The following is a 22313-nucleotide window of genomic DNA, read 5'->3' on the forward strand; positions in this document are numbered from 1 at the left end:
GGAATTAACCTCCACTCTGAACTGAAATTCTGTGTAATGCACTGTTTAAAAATCCTGGTATTCCCAAGGCAAAATACAGGAAAATAGAATGGATGAAGTTTCTTAAGCTTAGGACCATCTTGACCTCACTTTCTCCATTTTGTTAGTTCCTTTTACCCTGGTCTGCGTCTTTAGTGTTCATGCCTTTCCTTCTCTCCAGGATCCTACTGCAAATTTCCCAGTCTTACCTAAATCATCATCAAATAGTTATAGACCTTCAATATTTCCTCTTGAGTATCTATTCCTGTGTGCCATATGTCAGCCTAAAGAGGGGAGTGCAGTTGACCCTTGAACAATGGGGGGGGGGTTAGGGGCACCAACCCACTGCACAGTTGAAAATCCATGTATAACTATGGACTCCCCCCAAACATAACTACTAAGAGCCTACTGTTGACCAGAAGTCAACACATATTTTGTATGTTATATGTATTACACACTGTATTCTTATAGTAAGGTAAACTAGAGAAAAGAAAACATTAAGAAAATCATAAGGAAGAGAAAATACGTTTACAGGACTGAATTTATTGGGAAAAAAAAAAATCCATGTGTAAGTGGACCCAGGTGGTTCAAATCCACGTTGTTCAAGGGTCAACGGCAATGACTATTTCCAAGACCCTTTCAGGACAGTGAGATGGACGTTAATCTTCCAGGATCACTGGGCCAGGGGGGGCGGGGGGAGCAAGTAAAAAAGTTTAAGGGCAGACATTTCTTGTGAATTATTTGAAATCTGCACATTCTAAGCACACTCTACCAAAGGAAGATGGCGGGTGGCTTCTTCATGGCCTACCAAGATTAAAATTCCAAGAGCAGTTTGACTTGGCTCATCTCTATCTCTCTTGGGTCTCACACCTAATTTCACTTCCTCCACAAAACCTTCAGGTTCCCTCCATAGCATCTGGCTCCCACCCTTCTCATAACATTTATCACTTTTGGCAACAATAAATAAACACACTAGAAACAACCAGAATGTCCCATGAGTCTGGAACGATTTAGGTTAGTTATAATAACAACATAATGGAATATACATGCAGTGGTTAGAAAGAATGAGGCAATTCTTTATGCACTGATATGAATGCTCTCCAAAATAAATTAAGTGAAAAAATGAAGAGTGTACATAACTTTGCTACATATGATGTGTGTGAAGGAAAGGGAGAAAATACAGAATATTTTATTGACACTAAGACATCATCAATTGTAGATGCATTATGATTTTCTCTCTAAAAAAGGAAAATTGCTGCCAAACAAGATTATGACATCGTAGATTAAAAAACATTGATGTGTTTTTTACAGATGTAAAAACATGTAAGTTTTAACATTGACAAACCATAACGGTATTTGCTTGTTAAGCACATGGGATATCTCTAGTTAATATCAAATCCTCTAGGACTGGTGGGAACTGGAGCTGCTCTGCTCAGTGGGCTCCTCACTCTGCAAAGGCTGCATTGACCACAGAACTTTGGATACACCTCCATGAGCCACTGAAGGGGGCCAAAGACGGGTGTGTTCGCATGTTGGTATCTTTATCTGGTGTACATCCTTTACACGGTTTGCTTGCTGGTTTGGGAATAAACAGTAAAAACAACTTAGAACCAGGTCCAAGTTGTGATTCCTATCCATCCTGCAACAGAAGAGATGCTCTGGTTGGCTCTTGCTCAGCCTTATAAAGCAGGCCAAAGAGTTTGGCACTCAGTAGGCGATGAGGCCATGGCCATGATCATTGGCCATGGAAGACAGAGTGAAGGTAGCAGAGTGGCCAGGGAGGGGTCCTGATTGTAGGGGTGATGCAAACAGGTATTAGGGTTTACTCTTCCTGATATTCTCCCCAGCACTGAGCATGGGACCTGGCGTGGGATACTCTCTGTGTGTTTTATAAAGGAAGATCATCAAAGCAAAGTTACAGGCTGAAAAGTGGGAATACACTTGGAAAGCAGTGGAAACCGTATTCAACTCTAGGGAAATTTTTCCTATTTAGGCTGTTGATTGAGGACTCAGACTCTCAAAAATATTCCTAGTGTGTCCATAGAAATTCTACAAGGTCATATGTGCTGATTCATACTGAAGGAAAGTGTGCTCAGAATTAGACTCCTCAAGTACGTCATGCCCTGCAAATACAGTACCATCCCTTAACACTGCTGTAGGACAAACAAATCTTACGGGGTGACATTTGACATTGTTAGGCTGGCTCTTTTCTAGAAGTAGTATTTATATATGGGGCCCGTGTTTGAGTCAGTGTAATATGGAAAGCTCTTTTATTTTTATTTTTTTATTTTTTTTTTTTTTTAAGATTTTATTTATTTATTTGACAGAGACAGAGACAGCGAGAGCTGGAACACAAGCAGGGGGAGTGCGAGAGGGAGAAGCAGGCTTCCGGCAGAGCAGGGAGCCCGATGCGGGGCTCGATCCCAGGACCCTGGGATCATGACCTGAGCCGAAGGCAGCCGCTTAACGACTGAGCCACCCAGGCGCCCCTGGAAAGCTCTTTTAAAACTTATTTTTACTGAAGTATAGTTGACACACGTTACATCAGTTTGAGCTGTACAACATAGCGAGGTGACAAGTCTATACATTATGCTGTGCTCACACAAGTGTGGCTGCCATCTGTCCCCATACAGCCTTATTACAGTACCATTGACTCTATTCCCTATGCCGTACCTTTTATTCCTGTGACTTAACTTACTTCGTAACTGGAAGCCGGGACCTCCCATGGCCCTTCACCCGTTTTGCCCATCTTCCTACCCCCCTCCCCTCTGGCTACCACTCATTCAGTGTATTTATAGGTCTGTTTCTGCTTTTGTTTGTTTGTTCGTTTGTTTTATTTTTTAGATTACACATATAAGTGAAGTCATATGGTATTTGTCTTTCTGATTTACTTCACTTAGCATAATATTCTCTAGGTCCTGGCAAGCTCTCATTCTTTTTATGGCTGAGTAATATTCCATATATATATGGAATATCATATATTCCATATATTCCAATATTCCATATATTCCAATATTATATATATATGTATATATATATGTGTATACACACACACACACACACACACTACATCTTCTACTGATGGACACTGGGGTTGCTTCCATATCTCGGCTATGGGAAATAATGTTGCAATTAATACAGGGTGCATATATCTTTTTGAATTAGTGTTTTCAAGTTCTTTGGGTAAATATGCAGTAGGGGAATTGCTGGATTATATGAGACTAGTTTTTAAGTTTTTGAGGACCCTCCATACTGTTTTCCATGGTGGCTGCACCAGTTTGCATTCCCACCAACAGGGCACAAATGTTCCTTTTTCTCTACATCCTAACCAGCACTTGTTATTTCTTGTCTTTTTTATCCTAGCCACTCTGATAGGTGTGAGGTGTTGGTATTTCATCTGTGGTTTTGATCTGCATTTCCCTGATACTGAGTGATGTTGAGCATCTGTTCATGTGGCTGTTGGCCATCTGTGTATCTTCTTTGGAGAAATGTCTGTTCATGTCTTCTGCCCATTTTTAAATCTGACTGTTTTTTGGTAGTGAGCTGTGTAAGTTCTTCATATATGTTGGATATTAACCCCTTATCGTGTATGTGGTTTGCAAATATCTTCTCTCATTCAGTAGGTTGCATTTGTTGTTGTTGTTGTTGTTGTTGAAGGTTTCCTTTGTTGTGCAAAAGGTTTTTATTTTGGTGTAGTGCCAGTAGTTTATGTTTGCTTTTGTTTCCCTTGTCTGAGGAGACAGATCTAGAAAAATGTTGCTAGGCCAATGTCCAAGAGATTACTGCCTATGTTTTCTTCCAGGATTTTTATGGTTTCAGGGCTCATATGTAGGTCTTTAACCTGTTTTGAATTTGTTTTTGTGTATGGTGTGAGAAAGGGGTCCAGTTTCATTCTTTACATATAGTTGTCCAGTTTTCCCAACACCATTTATTGAAGAGACTGTCTTTTCCCCATCATATACTCTTGCCTCCTTTGTAATAGATTGACCACATAAGCGTGGGTTTATTTCTGAGCTCTCTATTCTGTTCTCTTGATCTATGTCTTTTTTTTGTGCAAGTCCCATACTGTAGTGATTATAATAGCTTTATAGTATCACTTGAAATCTGGGATTGTGATACTTTCAGCTTTGTTCTTCTTAAGATTGTGTTGGTGATTCGGGGTCATTTGTGGTTCCATACACATTTTGATATTAAAAGGCTCTTAAATGAAGTTGTATCATTTCTCCAAATCAACCAGCCTAAAAAAATGCTAGAATAAATATAAATTCTCTGGACTTACTTGAATGTGAATTATTACTATCAGGCTGCCCTTCTCTGGTGGATTTTACCCTTGGGGTCACACTCCAAGTATCCCACATGCCAGACTCACTTAGAGAAAAACCATGGTATCTCTATTAAACCTCAGCAAACATTAAACTCATAGCCTCACTACAGAGAGGTGATTTACAGCTAGTTATCCCCCTTATGAACCAGCTTCTCCAAGGGCTTACCAGGCTGAGAATATTTCTTTTTTCTTTTTTAAAGATTTTTTATTTATTTATTTGAGAGAGAGAGTGAGAGAGAGCATGAGAGGGAGGAGGGTCAGAGGGAGAAGCAGACTCCCCACGGAGCGGGGAGCCCGATGTGGGACTCGATCCTGGGACTCCAGGATCACGACCTGAGCTGAAGGCAGTTGCTTAACCAACTGAGACACCCAGGCGCCCGAGAATATTTCTTTAGTAGCCCAACAGTGGCGAGTGATCTTGTGTTGAGATTCCTGTCAGCACAGGGATCTGGCAAAGAACTAGACCTCACACCCCTGTAGTTCCCAAACTTTGCCTTAGAGCATCCAGAAAAGCCCTATTTTACAAAATTTAGTGACAGGGGCAAATACGGGCACTTTGCTTTCTAAAGACCTTTCAAAAACAAACAAAAAAAACTCTTTCCAAATGCAACTAAATTATGGAGCATAAGCATCTCTTTAAAAGAAGGTGGAGGTATTGTTGTTATGAAAATAAGTGCCTAGTAGTTTTGGTTTAACTCATCAAGCATAAACATGACTGAGAAAGAAAGCAATCAACTTTAGTTTTTGGGTTTTTTGTTGGTTTGTTATTAAAGTCCTGTGTAATTGGAAGGGAAATGTTTTCAGCAGTGACTTAAATGTAATTTTGCTGATTTGTTTTTAAAAAGAGAGACAAAAATTATAGTCAGAGTGAGTTTAATGATTTTCTAGAATTATTGATAATGGCTGAAAAAAAAAAACCCCAAAACAAAAAAACCTCCACTGGTAGCAACTCAAATGTCTGTCAGAAGAGTAAATAGTTACCTAAATTATGACACATTCATTGGGAGATCATACAGCTAATTCAAAAGAATGAGTATTAGGGTGCCTGGGTAACACAGTCACCTGAGCGTTCGACTCTTGGTTTCAGCTCAGGATCCTGAGATGCAGCCCCGAGTTGGGCTCTGTGTTCAGCGCAGCGTCTGCGTAAGTTCCTCTTTCTCCCTCTGCCCCTGACCGCCCCCGCCCCCGCACCCTTTGCTCTCAAATAAATAATAAATCTTAAAAAAAAAAAAAAAAAAGAGTATCAAAGTGGTGACAGCATTTTGCCTTTGTACTGCTTCATATCATGTCAGCTCTTTCCATTGTCAATCTTTTTAACTTTAGCCATTCTAGTGGGTGTGTAGTGGTATTTCATTATAGTTTTATTTTGCTTTTCTTTAATGATGAGAGATATTGAGCATCTTTTTTCATTCTTTCATGTTCTTACTGAGCATTCACCTATCTTCTCTTGTGAAGTGTCTGTTCAAATATTTTGTCCACTTTTCTATTGGATAGTTTGTCTTTTTAGTGAATGGTAAGAGATTTTTATATGTATTCCTCAAACAAGTTCTTTTTTTGATATCTGCTTGCAAATATTTTCAACTTCTTTGTGGCTTACCTTGTCATTTTTTTTTTTCCTGAGAGAGAGTGAGTGTGTGTGTGGGGGGGGGAGCTGAGGAAGGGGAAGAGGGAGAGAGAATCTCAAGCAGGCTCCCAGCTCAGTGCAGAGCCTGACCTATGGCTCGATCTCACAACCCTAAGATCATGACCTGAGTCAAAATCAAGAGTTGCACACTCAACCAACAGCCACTCAGGTGCCCCACCTTGTCATTTTCTTAACTGTGTTTTTCAAAGAGAAAATTTTTTTAATTTTGAAGAAGTCTGTTTTATCAACATTTTCTTTTGTGGTCCATGCATTTTTTGTGTTCCATTTAAGAAATCTTTGTCTAAACCAAAATCATGAAGATTTTCTCCTGTGTTTTCTATTAAAAATATGTTTTAGCTCAGAAATTTAACATCCATTTTGATTCATTTTCAGTTAATTTTTGTGTATGGTATGAGGTATAAGAGTTTATACATTTATTTTTCTCATACAGATAGCCAGTTGATATTACCTTATAAAGTTAAATCTTTACATTGAATCTAACAATCTTATTCCTCAATAATCACCTAAGAGGTTTGAAAACATGTCGATACAAATATTTGTAACTCAGTGTTTACAGCAGTCTTATTTATAAGAGCCAAGAACTGGAAACAACCCCAAATGTCTGCCACATAGTGAATGGGTAAACAAATCGTGAGATATTCATATAATGGCATACTACTCGGTCATAAAAAGGCACAAAACACATATTTAACATAAATGAATCTCAAAAATATTATGGCAACTGAAAGAAATCAAACACAAAAAACCACATAATGTACATTCCATTTATATGGGATTCTAGAAAAGGTAATACTTTAGGGACAGAAAGCAGATCAGTGGTTTCCTAAATCTGAGGGTCAGGGGAAGAAACTGACCACAAAGGGGTATGAGAAAAATTTTAGGATAATAAAAATATTTTATATCTTGATTGTGGAGATGTCTCCATTACTGCATATAATTGCCAAAACTCTACTTTTAAAATGGGCACATTTTATTGTGTGTAAATTATATCGTAATAAATCTAGGTGAAGTACATAGGAGAACATGTAAAGGAAATAAATTAAAAATTTAAGAGTGATTCTCTCTGGGGGGAAGCCTGGGTGATGCAGTCAGTTAAGTGTTCAGCTCTTGATTTCAACTCAGGTCATGACCTCAGGGTCATGAGATCAAGCCCCGAGTCTGGCTCTACGCTGAGCGTGGAGCCTACGTAAGATTCTCTCTCTCCTTCTCCTTCTGCCCCTCCCCCCATTCATGTTCTCTCTCTCAAAAAAGTGATTCTCTCTGGAGAACAGATACTTTAATCATGTTATCATGTAATGACCCTCTATCTCTGATAATTTTCCTTGCTCTAAAGTCTGCTTTGTCCAATATTAGAGTTTCTCCATCTTTCTTTTGATTAGTGTTAGCATGAGGTATCTTTCTCTATTTCTTTACTTTTAGTCTATATGTGTCTTGTCTACAAGAAACCCTTTTCAAATACCAACAGTGAGTTGGGTCTCGTTTTGAGGTTCACTGTGACAATATCTGTTTTTTAATTGGTGTATTTAAACTATGGACATTGTAAGTGATTAATGATAGATTTGGATTAATAGCTACCGTATTTGTTACCATTTCCTATTTATTGCCTTTATTTTCTTTTTTTTTTTTTTTGTTTTTTGTCTTTCTTTACCTACTTTGGTTTTGAGTATTTTGTATGATTCCATTTTTTCCCCTCTCACCATATAATTTTTATATATAGAATTTTTTTTTCATCAGTTGCCCTACAGTTTACAATATACATTTACAACTAAAGCAAGTCCCCTTTTATATAACACTATACCACTACATGGGAAGTGCAAGTATTTTTTTTAAGATTGTATTTATTTGAGAGAGACAGAGTGAATGAGTGCAGGCGGAAAGGAGAGGGAGAAGCAGACTCCCTGCTGAGCAGGGAGCCCGATGCTGGGCTCAATCCCAGGGTCCTGAGATCATGATCGTGAGCCCAAGGCAGATGTTTGACTGAGCCACCCAGGTGCCCTGCAGTGCAAGTATTTTACAACACAGTATTTCCAGTTCCTCCTCCCATCCCTTATGACACTGTTGTCATTCATTTCATCTATCCATAAGCTATAATCATGGAATACATTGTTACTATTTTTATTTCAAACACACTCTTACCTGTTTGATCAATTAAGAATAAGAAACATGAAATTTTTATTTTATCTTCACTTATTCCTTTTTCCAGGGCTCTTCCTTTCTTAATGTAGATCCAAGTTTCTGATCTATATGGTTTTCCTTCTCTCTAAAAACCTTCTTTTAACATTTCTTACAAAGCAGGTCACCTCCTGCAATTTTTGTATCTGAGAATGTATTTATTTCTCCTTCCCTTTTGAAGGATAATTTAGCTAGGTACAGAATGTTAGGTTGGAGACGCCTTTAACACTTTAAATAGTTCTCTTCACTGTCTTGCATGGTTTCTGAGGGAATTCCAATGTAAGACCTAATCTTGCTTCTGTATAGGTACGGTATCCCCTTCTACCCACACACATGCTCGCTTTTTCAAGATTTTTTTTCTGTCTCTAATTTTCTGCAGTTTGAATAGGATATGCCTAAGTGTAGGTGTTTGTTTGTTTGTTTTGTATTTAACCTGCTTGGTTTTCTTTTAATTTTTAATTTAAATTCAATTTAGTTAACATATAGTGTGTTATTAGTTTCAGGGATAGAATTTAGTGATTCATTAATTGCATATAACACCCAGTGCTCATTATATCAAGTGCCCTCCTTAATGCCTGCCCATCACCCAATTACCCCATCCCCCACCCACCTCCCCTCCAGCAACCCTCAGTGTGCTTCTTATAGTTAAGAGTCTCTTATGGTTTGCCTCCCTGTTTTCATCTTATTTTTCCTTCCCTTCCCCATGTTTATCTGTTTTGTTTCTTAAATTCCACATATGCGTGAAATCATATGGTATTTGTCTTTCTCTGATTTATTTCACTTAGCATAATACTCTCTATTTCCATACACATCATTGCAAATGGCAAAATTGCATTCTTTTTGATGGCTGAGTAATATTCCATCGTGTGTATATACTACATCTTCTTTATCCAGTCATCTGTTGAGGGACATCTGGGCTCTTTCCGTATTTGGGCTATTGTGGACATTGCTGCTATAAACATCAGGGTGCATGTGACCCCTCAAATCACTATGTTTGTATCCTTTGGATAAATACCTGGTAGTGCAATTGCTGGATTATAGGGTAGCTCTATTTATAACTTTTTGAGGAACCTCCATGCTGTTTTCCAGAGTGGCTGTACATTTTGCATTCCCACCATTTTCTTTAAGCTTCCTGGATCTCTCATTTGGTGTCTGTCATGTTTTGGGAAATTCTCAGTCATTATTGCTTCAAATATTTCTTCTGTTCCTTTTTCTCTTTTCCTTCTGGTATTCCCATTATGCATATGTTACATCTTTTGTAATTGTCTCATAGTTCTTGGATGCTGTTTTATTCTTTTTTTTCCTCTTTGGATTTCAATTTTGGAAGTTGCTATTGACATTTGTTCAAGCTCAGTGATTATTTCCATGGCTGTGACCTGTCTATGAATGAGCCTATTTAAGGCATTCTTCATTTCTGGCAGTGTTTTGTTTTGTTTGTAGTGTTTCCTTTTGATTCTTTGAAGTTCCATCTCCTTGCTTACATTACCCATATTCTTTCATGTTTTCCACTTTTTCCAATAGTGCCCTTACCATATTAATTCATTGTTTTAAATTCTCTGTCTGATAATTCCAACATCTTTGCCATATCTAGTCTCCTTCTGATGCTGTCTTTCCAAAATGCATTTTTTTTTTGTCTTTTAGTGTGCTGTGTAATTACTTGTTGCGAATAGGATATAATGTACTATGTGAAAAAAAATAATGTACTAATAGGCCTCAATGTGAGATTTTAAATATTCATAGGTAGATAGGCTTTAGTGTGAAATTTTAGGTTTATCTGGCCGGGGTGTTTGCTATAGCTGTTGGTGTCCAGGGCTAAACTTCCCTCTGGTGTCCTTTTTTTTTTTTTTTTTTGGTCTCCTTTGTTATCTTTGGGTTTCCCTAGAGACTTTATAAATACTACGTGTGATGCATAGTGTTCTCAGGTGTACTACTCTGGTACAATACAGCAGCCCTAATGGTGTGGTGAGGTGTGTGGGTGGGGGAGCCCTGTTCTCTAACCCTGTGGTCAGGTCCCAGGCCCTTAGAGACCTTGTGCCCCTGGGGCTGTGACCTTCACAGGTGCTTCTCAGATCATTTTTCCCCTCAGGAGAGACAGGGAAGCCTAGAGGCTACTCGAGTTGGGTATTTCCCTTCTTCCACATTGGTTAGGCTCTGGTAAAATAGTTCCAGGGAGGACAGGCCTTGTTAAAAAGAACAGAATATTCTGGAAATATTTAAAAACAGCTACTTTCTCTCACTGTCTGCTGCAAGACTGAGGGGATTTTTCTCCTGTCATCACTGTGAAAATGTGATAGGCTTCTGGATCCCCGGGTGTTTTTAACTCTCACACTTGTCCACATCGGGCCTCCAGTAATTCCTTAGCTACAGATTAGGTTTTCCTAGGCAGCTTTTGGACGTCTGCTCCAGAGAATGCAGCGGTGACTCTGTCCGCCTGTGTCCTCACTTTTCGGAGGCAGTGCTTGCTCTGTGACTTCAGTTCTCTGGCGCATCTAAGAAGAGTGATTGATTTTGTGTGCCCAGCTGTTTCCTTGTAAGAACGGGAGAGAGGACTTCCCAGCTCCTGAAATGCCAGCCAGGAAACACGGAATTCAAGTGCTTCTCTCTGGTTGATAGGATATCAGTGATTTCTTCCTTGGTATGTTCTTTACTTCCCACATTTTCTACAATGTGCATATATTCCTTTTAAAAGGGACAGGAAAACAAATGTTCTTTTAATATAGAAAAAAAGTTAAAAATGAGTTTAATCTCTGTTGGCTGGAAGAAAATAAGGCAAGGTGCAGAGAGTAGTATGGTACTTAAAAAAGTAAGAATAGGGGCGCCTGGGTGGCTCAGTCGTTAAGCGTCTGCCTTCGGCTCAGGTCACGATCCCAGCGTCCTGGGATCGAGCCCCACATCGGGCTCTCTGCTCCGCGGGAAGCCTGCTTCTCCCTCTCCCATTCCCCCTGCTTGTGTTCCCTCTCTCGCTGTGTCTCTGTCAAATAAATAAATAAAATCTTTAAAAAAAAAAAAAAAAAAAAAAAGTAAGAATAAAAAAGAGGAACATTTACTCCTCCCCCACAGCTTACCATCCACATTAAAATGACTTTACAATTCCATTGTGTCATTAGTACAATTTTAGTATGCAAGGAGACTCTTGCCCAAACAAATTAATTACATGAACTTCCTGAAGGACACATGAGCTCTTCCATAAAACACCAAAACTGATATTTATGCCCTAAGACCCTTTGACTCTCCACCCAAAATCCTTGCTTTACTACTTCCCCCAATCCTAAATTACTCTATCATGATCTTTCTGCAATTCTAAACAAATTCCCACATTGAAAGGCATACCTTAAATCAAATTTCAATTAAGTCCAACCTTGACCTTCCCTCTCACACCACCAAAGCTCCATCAAGGAGCTCCCTTACTGTAGGAAGCAATACAATCAGCTCATCCTATTAGCAGGTGATGTTGGTGATAGCTGGGGAGCTAGCCTTTGACGACATATATAATTCTATGTGTTTATGTGAACAAGAAGAAAGGCACAGAAGTAACCACATCAGGCTATTAAAGCTGATTGTCTGGTGGGGGTAAATTCTAAATTTTTTTTTTTATTGCACTAATTGTGGTGGATCCATGTCCATTTTATAATGGACTTTAATTAAAGCTTTTGCAAGACAATTTAGAAACTACATATATTTGCTGGAGGGACTATGCATCCATTCTCTTTGAAGTTCAGAATCCCACAGTGAGCCTTGCTTCGTAACAGTACTTGGGTTCACAAAGGCCTCTTTCTCGTACACAAGTACACAAGAAACCCCAGTGTTTATAAATAGGAAACTGGTTTCCCCATATGCTTGACTTAGTTGTTTTGCCTTAGGCAATTTAGAAAATCCCTTCGGAAAATCCTTACTGAAAGGGATGCAGAATATGGATGCCCTCTTAGCTAAAGGGCTCAGTCATTCAGAACGTGTCCCTTCCACTTTCCATTAAGTCCACTGTCCCAAACCACACCAATGATGGATATCGCTCACCTGGACATCCCTCTAGCAATTCCAGACCTATCTGTCATTGTCTCTCATGCTACGCTTCCATCATCTTTGATCATCTCTCCCTAAGCACAGCAGAGACTGAAACCCTGCGATTCATACGCTACAACAGTGTATCTGAGGAAGGACAGCAATTGTGCTTTATTGGGCTTGATGTAGCTCTTATTTAGTAAATTTTAGGAAGAGGGATAGAATTGGCTATTCTTCCAGGAGGTCTGTAGATGTAAGATAGACTGTTCATCTAAAATTCTCGCGGGGACCACCTTTATTCATAAGGGGAGACTAGGTCTCTGTCCTTTGGCTAAGCAGACCAGAAACATTCCCCCAAGTATTTACACCTTTTCAGTCTGAATGAGGTTCGAGTCAAGCACAAATGAAGTTTGCTTCCTGGTAACGTAGAGGAGAGAGAGGGAGAAAACATTCGGCCTTTGCACTTACTTCACGTGGCCTCCTGTCGCTCCCCAGGAGTGAAATAATGGAGATTAACAGTATGGTGGAGCTAGCATTGCTTTTCCAACTGGAGCACGCCTCAGAGTCACCTGGAGGGCAGTCGCAGTGTCCACACCCGCTGGGTCTGCCACTGCAGCTGGGGTCTAACGGACAAAGGTTCTGGTCCTTGGGGCGGGGCTTGTCGCTGAGCAGGAAGAGCCAGGGTAGCAGAGGAGCTGAGCCCAGGAGCTTGGGTCTCAGAGGAAAGTCCGGAGTCGGGACTGATTTGTAAGCACGGTTGTGTCTCCAAGTGCAGAGCGAGTGCACGCCTGGGGTTTATCAACGAGACCAGTGCGGCGCCTCCCTCACTGCATGGAACGTGGGCCCAGGAGCCGCTTCCAGATTCAGCTTTGGTGCACTGGCCACAGCTATTCGGTCTCTTGTTTGCATGATCCTTACTTGCAAAAAGGGAACAAGAACTGTGCCTTCTTCACAGCGTTCCTATAATTAAATAAACCCATTAAGGGACCCAGTAGATTGCCCTATACTCTTAGCTCCCTTCCTGCATTCCTAGTAAACCAAGGACCTTGGAAAGAACTGCGCCACCTACCTCGTGGGCTCAGCTACTCGAGCTGAACAAAATGGCTGTCCCAATGAGGATGCAAACAGGCGGCACCCCAGTGTAGGATGGCCTGTCTCGTGCTCATGTGCGCTCCCTCACCCTGCCTCCTCACCACTGTGGTGTGGACCACCTTCCCTGCCTCCTGTCCTGTCTGCTAGAGCGAGGGAGAATGACACACCACAGGCCGCGGGATCAGAATTAAGGAACATTCTTCCACAGTAGAAATCCTGAACCATAAAGGCCATGGTTTGGATGGCTTTAGAACAGCAGTACCTCCAAGCCGAGAAGAGAGTCTGGTTTGCACATGGAGTAAAGGAAACGGAGGGTAGCAGTGAAATAGGACTCTTCTCTTTGAACTGAAACCAAACCATTCAGTAACAAACTCTAATCCAGTTCCCTCTTACAGGGGAAGCTCCAAGCCTCTTGTGGTCAGCAAACTCTACAAAGGGTAAGAGGAAACTCAGCACCATCTGTGGTGCTCAGACTAACTAGAAATGCAGACGGGACAGTGGACACTTGGAGGGACAAGGGAGTGTCTGAGGAGGATGCATTTGGCGTGGGTCTGATTTCCTACAAGATTCTAAGTAGGATGCCTTGGCGATACTTTGTGTTAGGAATGCCGGAATTGTGGCATTCTCCCTGGGGGATGCTAGGGAAGGAAGTTTCCATCAACCGAGGAGAGAGAACTTTTCCATTTTGGGCCCGGGAGTCATGAGTTCCATAAGGAAGAAGGTGCTAGCCGCCTTTGAAAACTTTTGGGACAGTTGGGGAAACAGGACTGTGATGACACAGGAGATACTAGGAAATGTTTGTTAATTCCCTTTGGTGTTGTGAAAGTAGGAGTGTGGGAGCCAGAGGGATGGCTTGAATTGTAGGGAGGTTCGTGCTGAAGTATTCAGGGGTAAAGTGTCATGATGGTTTAATAATGAAAAGGGGAGGAGGACAAAGTATTAACCATGGTTGCCTCTTGGTAGGAGAACATAGGCGTGCGTGGAACCCATCTTTCCCTTGAGCCCTTTTGAAATCTTTCAAAATCAAGAGCTATTAATACAGCTTTGTTACATATCATATTATAGCATGCTATAAATCTGTATTACCATATAGATGAGCTGGCTAGTAAACAGAATTTTAAGCACTAGAAAAGGTTGAGCAGGGGCTTAGCGCGGTTGGTGCTTAGTGCTTGAGATGATGGATTCCTCTCCTTTGCAACAAGCCTGGTTCATTCCAGGAGACTGGCTCTCTCCGTCTTTTTCCTACCAAGCATGCCGTAGCCAGAGACTATCCAGCCCTCTGCAGGAGACCTTCACTCAGGCACCAGGGTTTCAATCCCCTAGAACTCAAAGAACAAGAGGCAGTGTTTGTTGAGCTAAATTATCTCTTTATTAGGAAAGCACCAACACCACATTCTTGGAAATTACTGGAATTTTATTTGCCTCAGGCTTATGACTTGCAACCAAAGACATTGTGCAAAGAAAGCAAAGATTAAGTACACTTTAGGGAGAAGGAGACGATACACATCAGTAACACAGGAGATCAGGTGGACAAAAGAAGCCATCCAATACACTATATAGATTGCAATATTCAATAGCGTTTTCAACAAAACTTTGTTTAAATCAAGAGCAAAGAAAAAATTAAGCAATGTTTACAGTAGACATAAATCTTATACAGTTCAAAAAGCTTTTTTTTCAGATCATAGAGCATAAAATGGAAAAATGTCTATGCAGGTGAAATCTAACTACTGTACATTTATCACCTATTAAAGTTGCTTATATGTACCACAGTGTAAAAAAAAAAAAAAATACCGAACAAATTAAAACCTTGAAAATTGCCTGATGAAAAATAAAATAACCAGTGGCTTTTAATGGCTTCTCCTGGTTATCAGTGCTACAAAAAGAAAAAAAATCTTCTCATCTGAACAGGTGGTAAAACCAGGCACAATCAAACCATTACCAAATGAGACCCACCCCTAGAAATATACTATCCACCCACATATTTTCCATCAAAAGCTTTGTCTGTTTGTTTTAATCTTTGAATCTTTGAGGCCCATTTGGTCACAATATGTTACAAATATTTGTGTGTGTGTGTATGTGCGTGTTGTGTGTTTTTACACCATGATATCATATGTTTGTCTGGCACTATCCTAAAGCTAGTTTATAGATGATGATGATACAGAAACCACCCAGGGCCCATAGGACAAATGGACTCACTGGGTAGACATGAGAGAGGGGAGGAAGGAGTTCAGTTCTACCGAGGGGGGAGAACGGTCCGTACTGATCACTCATCATCAGTCCCACTTGCTTCTGACTGTTCCTAAAAATAAAAACATGATAAAAATGAAATCACATGTAAGAAAAAGGTGTAATAAACCCCGCAGAGGCAAAGTAGAAAAGACAAGACCGTTTGGAAAGGGTTAGCCCACGTCTCCACATTCTGTGGCAGGACACTGGCGAGGAATCCAGGCTCAAAAGGGGAGCTTCTGCTGGGGAATCCCAGAGCACGACCCACCAGCGGCACCAGTTTTGCTTTGGCACAAGAAGGTCAAGGCTAGGAACTTTTATTTTTAGCAATGTGGGTTTAGAAAATTCACCAGAGGTCCACAGGACCATGCATTTGCTGTCTACTCACAGGAAGTCTTCTAAAGAAAACACAGCATTTTAAATGTGTTTGAAAAAGCCTGGGACAAGGGTGAAGGCTGGGCGGGTCAGCATTAAGAATTCTCAAATGTTTTTCATCAGACCCAAAGGGCAGTGCACTGAAGGAAGACCCAACGAGCATACAGACTCAAATGTTAAATTCTCTTTCCAGAGGTGGTGGGGGAAGTGGCAGTGATAAGGAACCTGAGGTCTCCCGGAAAGTGAATAAAATGGAGGCCGCTGCCTCGTGTCACCCACGTCCAGGGACAGTGCCCTAGACCCGGTTACACTGTTTGGGTCTGAATCCAACCTCTGCTGTTTGCTTCCAGGACCCGGAGCCAAACACACCTAACCTGGGCCCGGATTTCTAGGACATGGTGCAAGTGACAGGGCGCTCCTCGGAGGCTCCCACTAACATTAAAGATGACATCACAGGGGAAGGTAAGTATTTCAGGGCCTGCCTCCATCCCTGGTCCGGAATTTTTCAAAGATTAAAAATAACCGGCCATCGAGAAAACTGTATTTGTAAGGGGTGGAAAGGTAAGAAAGTAGAAGAGAAAACTCGACGGAGTCGTTTTTCAGTTTTGGGGACAGTGAAGGCGGCACTGACCAAAAGCCCGAAATTCTTTGCTGTAGATCATGTAGCTTAGCTCACAGCCCTCAGGAATGACATCTCCCCAAGTCTTTACATTTCCATTTCTGGATGGTAAAGTGGTTACACGACAGGAAAGGAAGGGAGAGGACTTCTGGGCTTCAGCCAAAGCCCGTTCCACTTACATTTTCATCCTGCTCCTCATCACTGTCGAAGTCACTCACTACAGGCTTGGCTTTTCCCCGATTCGGCCTTTTCTTGCCTTTGCCTTTGTCCCGGCCTTTCTCGTCTTTTTTATTGAGCTTGATTTTCACCTTAACAGATTTTGCTACAACAAAAACAAAACGGCAGTGAGGAATCGCAGGGAAGTCCTTCCCCAGGGAGTGAAAAGATTGCCAGGCTGCAGCTGACAAACCAAAGGTCCCGGGAGTGCCCAGAACATTGTCGATTTATGCCTGTTCTCCATCGTCCTGTTAGCACCCGCGTTCACTCACAAACACAGCTTGGTTAGGAGGATACACTACATTGTTACCCCAAACAGGCTACATGAGGGGATGAGATCCTGCAGCAGGCTGGGTCCTTTTTGCGGTCACTTAATGGTCGGATGGGGATCTTCCTAATAAGCAGGAGAAGCAGAGCTGCCTTTCTTACTTGTGGAGGGTTGTGGGTGTTTATTCAATAGAATTTTGTCAGGAGTAAGTATAAAGCCTTTTTTTTTTTTAAAGGCCAATGATACTGTGTAGATAACCCCAGTTGACTTAAAAAGAAAATTCAGAGTTGAATAGTATTATTAACAGCCAGAAAGGTACAAAATGGAAAGTGTGAACACTTTCTTTCCCTCATCTCCAGTATTTCCTGATTGTTCTTCCTGGTGATGATTTCCGGAAACAATTTATGGTTTATATAATTAGAGAACATAAAGAATTCAAGCACGTGTATAGTCATTCACTTGCTTTATGCATGCCCCAACTTGACACCTCTTTATTCTCACCTATGGGGGGACACTTCTATCTGTTAATATCTACCAGCCTAATTCTTTCCAAGGCCTGAAAATGTTCTTCCTCAAGGGTCCACTACGAATGATTTAACCAGTCATCTCGTGATGTCTCGTGATGGGTGCTGAAGTTCTCAGCTTTTTTTTTTGCCCGTGTAATAAGCAAAGCTGCTGAAAACCTCTTTGTTGACAGATTGGGGGCAGTACAGTGAATATATCCGTATGGTAAATTTCTAAGTGTCCTGTTAAATTAGCCTTCAGAAAGACAGCACCCCTATCCACCGTCACAGGGCTATTCTGAGGGAAGGAATAAAAACACATGGGAGAGTTCATTGTGCAAGGTCACTGAGGCAGGCGTGTAACCCAGTGTCCAAGGAAAATCTGTTCTGGGCTAGGTGTCCACAGCATACCATTTTTAGGACTTGATGAGGAAGTCCCCGAGGATGTGGGGCTCTCATTCAAACCAGTCATACTGGAATTTCATGTTGGGTCGCAAGGCACCTAGAAATAGATACTGGCCTGGAGGGAATTATAGCTCCACAAGGAAGCTCGGGGAGGAGAGTTTCTCAGACTTCTTTTGTGAAATGGGGGGACCCACCACAGTGTTTACAAAAATGCAATCTTCTGTGGAGGCCGGCTGACTGTTCTAAACCGCAGTGCCACCTTACACCCTCTGCCCTCCCGAACGCGGCAGAGACGGGCACATCTGAGTACTCTGAACGGCACTCCTGGTCTGGCTTCCGGCCCTTGTACCCAAATGTCTGCTGCATAGTGGACTTACAAGGTAGGGGCCTCCCGTTTGGCTGGAGTAATTCGGGAAAGGAAGAAAAGGCCGACCTATTCACAGAAATACATAAAGATATAAAGGCCTCTAAAAGAAAAAGTCTTGATTAAAAAAAAAAAAAAAAAAAAAAACTATCTATCCACACAGGTGGAGCACTTTCTGACATCTGGAATACAGAAAAATCCATGCAAGGTGTGAAAGGGCAGAAGATTGGCAGCAAAGGTAAGAAAATGTCTCTCCAAGTAGATCATTTAACTCCACCTTGGAGGGTGGGATGCTCTAAAACTACCAGGCTCTGTGTGTCCGTGGACACGGACCTCCAAAAAACCCACCCAACAGGCTGCCAGGCCTAACTTGGTTGAAACACTGGACCAGCACAGGAGCACTATAAAGAGCATCCTAATCCCCCAATTGTGACATTACATGGACAAAGGGACGAAGGTTGCTGATCAGCTGACTCTGAGAAGGGGAGATAATCCTGGATGAACCAGGTGAGCCCTGTGGCCTTAAGAAAGGAAGAAGAGGTCCTGGTTCAAGATGGCAACAAAGGAACATTCTGAACTCACCTCCCAAGGACATGCCCAATCTACAGCTACATGTAGAACAATTTCCTCAGGAAAGAAACCCAAAAATGAGCTGAGTGACTCCTACACATCAGGTAAATAAGGAAAACCCCTCAAACAGGTAGGACAGGCTGAGACACACTCTCACTATAAACCTCCCCCTGGGGTGGTGCCCCAAGATCAGGAGGGAACTCAAAACCTGGAGACTCTCCCCAAGGAGTGAAGGTGTTGAAGCTCACATTGGGCACCCCAACTTTTAAGAGAGGAGTCCCTAAAACCTTTAAGTTTCACATGCAAGAACCCCACAAGGCTTCAGTGAGCTTAGAAATAGGTCTCTTGCCCCAGGACAGAGGCAATGACCAAGCAGCACCCAGACTTTAGGTGAAAAGAGGCTTCTTTGTTTTGTTAAAACATCATCCCGAGGGGCAGGTACCAAATTTGACACATATCTGAAGGCCTGTTTGGGTGCTCTCTAGAGACGGAGGCATCTTTGCACTTTCCCTCTACCTCACACCAGTTTACCTCCTGGAAAGGAGCTCGTACCCTCCTCTGGTAACCCGATTTTAGCAGCTACCACCCCCTCAGGGCACAGCAAAAGACAAGAGTCCAAGAACCCCAGTCTTTTGGTAGAAGAGACCCATCAGCTTATCTTCACAGATACGGTCAGAGGGACAAGCTTCTAATAAAACACACATCTATCTCAGGACAGACAGTAACCCTTTCGCACGACCTTGCAAGGTGGGTGTCATCTTTGAGCTCTTCCTCTGCCACACGCCAGGGAGCCAGTGTCCCCCAAAGGGCAGCATTCACACACATTTAACACCCTGGGTGCTAAACGCTGCTGGGACCATCACAAAGGTGAGAGAGACAACAGAGAGCGAGGGCCAGGGGGAAGAAGTTTCATCTCCACCAAGAGGCTACTACTCCTTCAAGAGTCAGAGAAGTGGAGGTTTAAAACTAAGGCATCGAAACCAACGCAGAGTCAAGGAAAACAAAGAGAAACAGGAGTGTGTTCCAGATGAAAGAGGGAGATAAAACCTTAGGTACACCCCTGACTTCCATTTTCTTACGAACTTTTTCAGAAGAGGAATTGAAAATAGTGGCCCTAAAAGTGCTCACTGAACTGGGCAGGAGGACGGACAAAGACAGGGAGAACTTCCACAAAGAGGCAGAGAGTACCAACAAGTAGCGGTAAAAGTCACAGAGCTGAAGAATGCAACAACTGAGCTGAAAGCTCCACAGAAGACACACTGAGACCCAACCGGAGGGCGTGAAAAGTACACCGGAAACCCCCTAAGAGTACAGCACATTTTTTAGCAGAAACTTTCTACACCAGAAAGGAGTGGCAGATCCATACAGAGTGCTCAAAGGGGGGCAAATTAAGAACACTCAACTTGGCAATTTTGTTACTCAGAATTGGAGAGAAAAGTGTTTTCCAGACAAGCAACAGCTAAAGTTCATCAACACCAAACGGACCTTATCAGCAGTGGTACAGGGACTTTTCCCGCTAAAAAGAGAAGTGCAAATAAGAAATCACACCAGCAAATCTGTAGTGAAGGTACTGACCTGATCACTTGTAAAGTTAGTAGGAAGGTTAAAGGACAGAAGTGGTAAAAGTAACTAACTATAATAACTAGTTGAGATACACAAGTATATACGCAAGATAAAGAGATGTAAAATGTGACATTAAAAACATAAAAGGTGGTGGGCGCCTGGGTGGCTCAGTCGGTTAAGCGACTGCCTTCGGCTCAGGTCATGATCCTGGAGTCCCGGGATCGAGTCCCGCATCGGGCTCCCTGCTCGGCAGGGAGTCTGCTTCTCCCTCTGACCCTCCCCCCTCTCATGTGCTGTCTCTCTCATTCTCTCTCTCTCAAATAAATAAATAAAATCTTTAAAATAAAAAAAAAAAAAAAAAACATAAAAGGTGGAATGACACCTGGGTGGCTCAGTCAGTTAAGCGTCTGCCTTTAGCTCAGGTCATGATCCCAGGGTCCTGCTCCACAGGGAGTCTGCTTCTCCCTCTGCCCCTCCCCCTGCTTATGCTCTTTCAAATAAATCTTTAAAATCCTAAAAGGTAGGGAGGGGAGATTAAAAATGTAGAGCTTTTCGAATATGTTAAAACTTAAGTTGTTATCAACTCAATACAAAGCGAAAGCCTATAGTAAATAAACAAAAGATCAAAAGAACTAAGGATACCTCTAAACCAAGTCATGTAGCCACAGATGAAGAGAACAAAGGTGCAGAGAGGAACCATAAAAACTCCAGAAAGCAATTACCAAAATGGCAATGAGCACAGAGCTATCACTAGTTAATTTAAATATAAAGAGGCCAATCAATAGCCAGGTTGACTGAATGGATTAAAAAACAAACAAAAAACCAAGACCCAACTCTCTGCTGCCTACTAGAGACTTCATCCAGGACTACAACCACACAGACTGAAAGGGAAGGGATGGAAAAACAAAATACTCCAAGCAAATCAAAACCTGGAGCAGCAACAGTTAGATCAAACAGACTTTATAACAAAGACTGTATTAAGGGAAAAAGAAAGGCATTACATGATGATAAAAAAGGTCAATCCAAGAAGATACACCATTCATAAATACTTATGCACCCAACATAGGAAGACCTAAATACATGATGCAAGTATTGAAGGAAAGGAAGAAAAGGACAGTAAAACGAAAAAAGTAGGGGACCTTATTACCTTGCTTACATTGGTTAATGGCATTAAATGACACACGAGATCACGTAAAGGTAACACATGTTTAGAGAACATTCCATCCAAACACGGGAGAAGACACATTCAAGGGCACATGCAACAATGTCCAGGGCTGAGACACAGAACAGTTCTCAAAACATCTAAGAAGAATGAAATCATGGAAAGCACCTTTTATTTTTGACTACAACAGTCTTAAACTAGAAATCACAAGAAGAAAACCGGAAAAAAACACAAAGATGTGGATACTAAATATTCTAAAAAAACCCATGAGTCAACCAAGAAATCAAAAAGGAAATAAAATCTCTTGCACAAAGGGAAATGCGAGGTTTCAAAACTCTGTGGATGCAACACAAGCAGTTCTAAGATGGAAGTTCACAGCACTACAAGCCTATCTCTAGAAACAAGAAAAATCCCAAATAAACAACTAGAAAAAGATAGCCCAACTTAGTGGAAGAAAGGAAATAAGTCAGAGGAAATTGTGACTAAAAAAATAGAATGCGGGGCGCCTGGGTGGCTCAGTCGTTGTCTGCCTTCAGCTCAGGTCATGATCCCAGGGTTCTGGGATCGAGCCCCGTATTGGGTGCTCTACTTCTCCCACTCCCCCTGCTTGTGTTCCCTCTCTCACTGTCAAATAAAATCTTTAAAAAAAAAAATAGAACACATCAATGTAACTAGAAGTTCATTGTTTGAAATGATAAACAAAACTGATAAAACTCTAGCCAGATTCATCAAGAGAAAAAGAGGGCTTAAATAAAATCAGAGATGCGGGGGGCAGAGTAAGATGGCAGAGGA

General features: G+C 41.6%; 1 protein-coding gene across 7 annotated transcripts in view; it reads right to left on the reverse strand.

Moving 5' to 3' along the window:
• Nucleotides 1-14596: 14596 nt before the first annotated feature.
• The window catches only part of SMARCA2 (SWI/SNF related, matrix associated, actin dependent regulator of chromatin, subfamily a, member 2), a 178148-nt gene continuing 170431 nt past the window's right edge, over nt 14597-22313 (reverse strand). For all 7 annotated transcript variants that reach the window (XM_032427564.1, XM_032427558.1, XM_032427563.1 and 4 more), the window contains 2 exons: nt 16650-16792; nt 14597-15549 (listed from right to left, as the gene is read on the reverse strand). In XM_032427564.1, coding sequence (XP_032283455.1) covers nt 15514-15549; nt 16650-16792 — 179 coding nt within the window. In that variant the 3' untranslated portion in view covers nt 14597-15513. The remainder of the gene's footprint in view (nt 15550-16649; nt 16793-22313) is intronic.

The sequence above is a fragment of the Phoca vitulina genome, unplaced genomic scaffold (assembly GCF_004348235.1).
Source record: "Phoca vitulina isolate PV1807 unplaced genomic scaffold, GSC_HSeal_1.0 scaffold37, whole genome shotgun sequence".
NCBI classification, from domain to species: domain Eukaryota; kingdom Metazoa; phylum Chordata; class Mammalia; order Carnivora; family Phocidae; genus Phoca; species Phoca vitulina.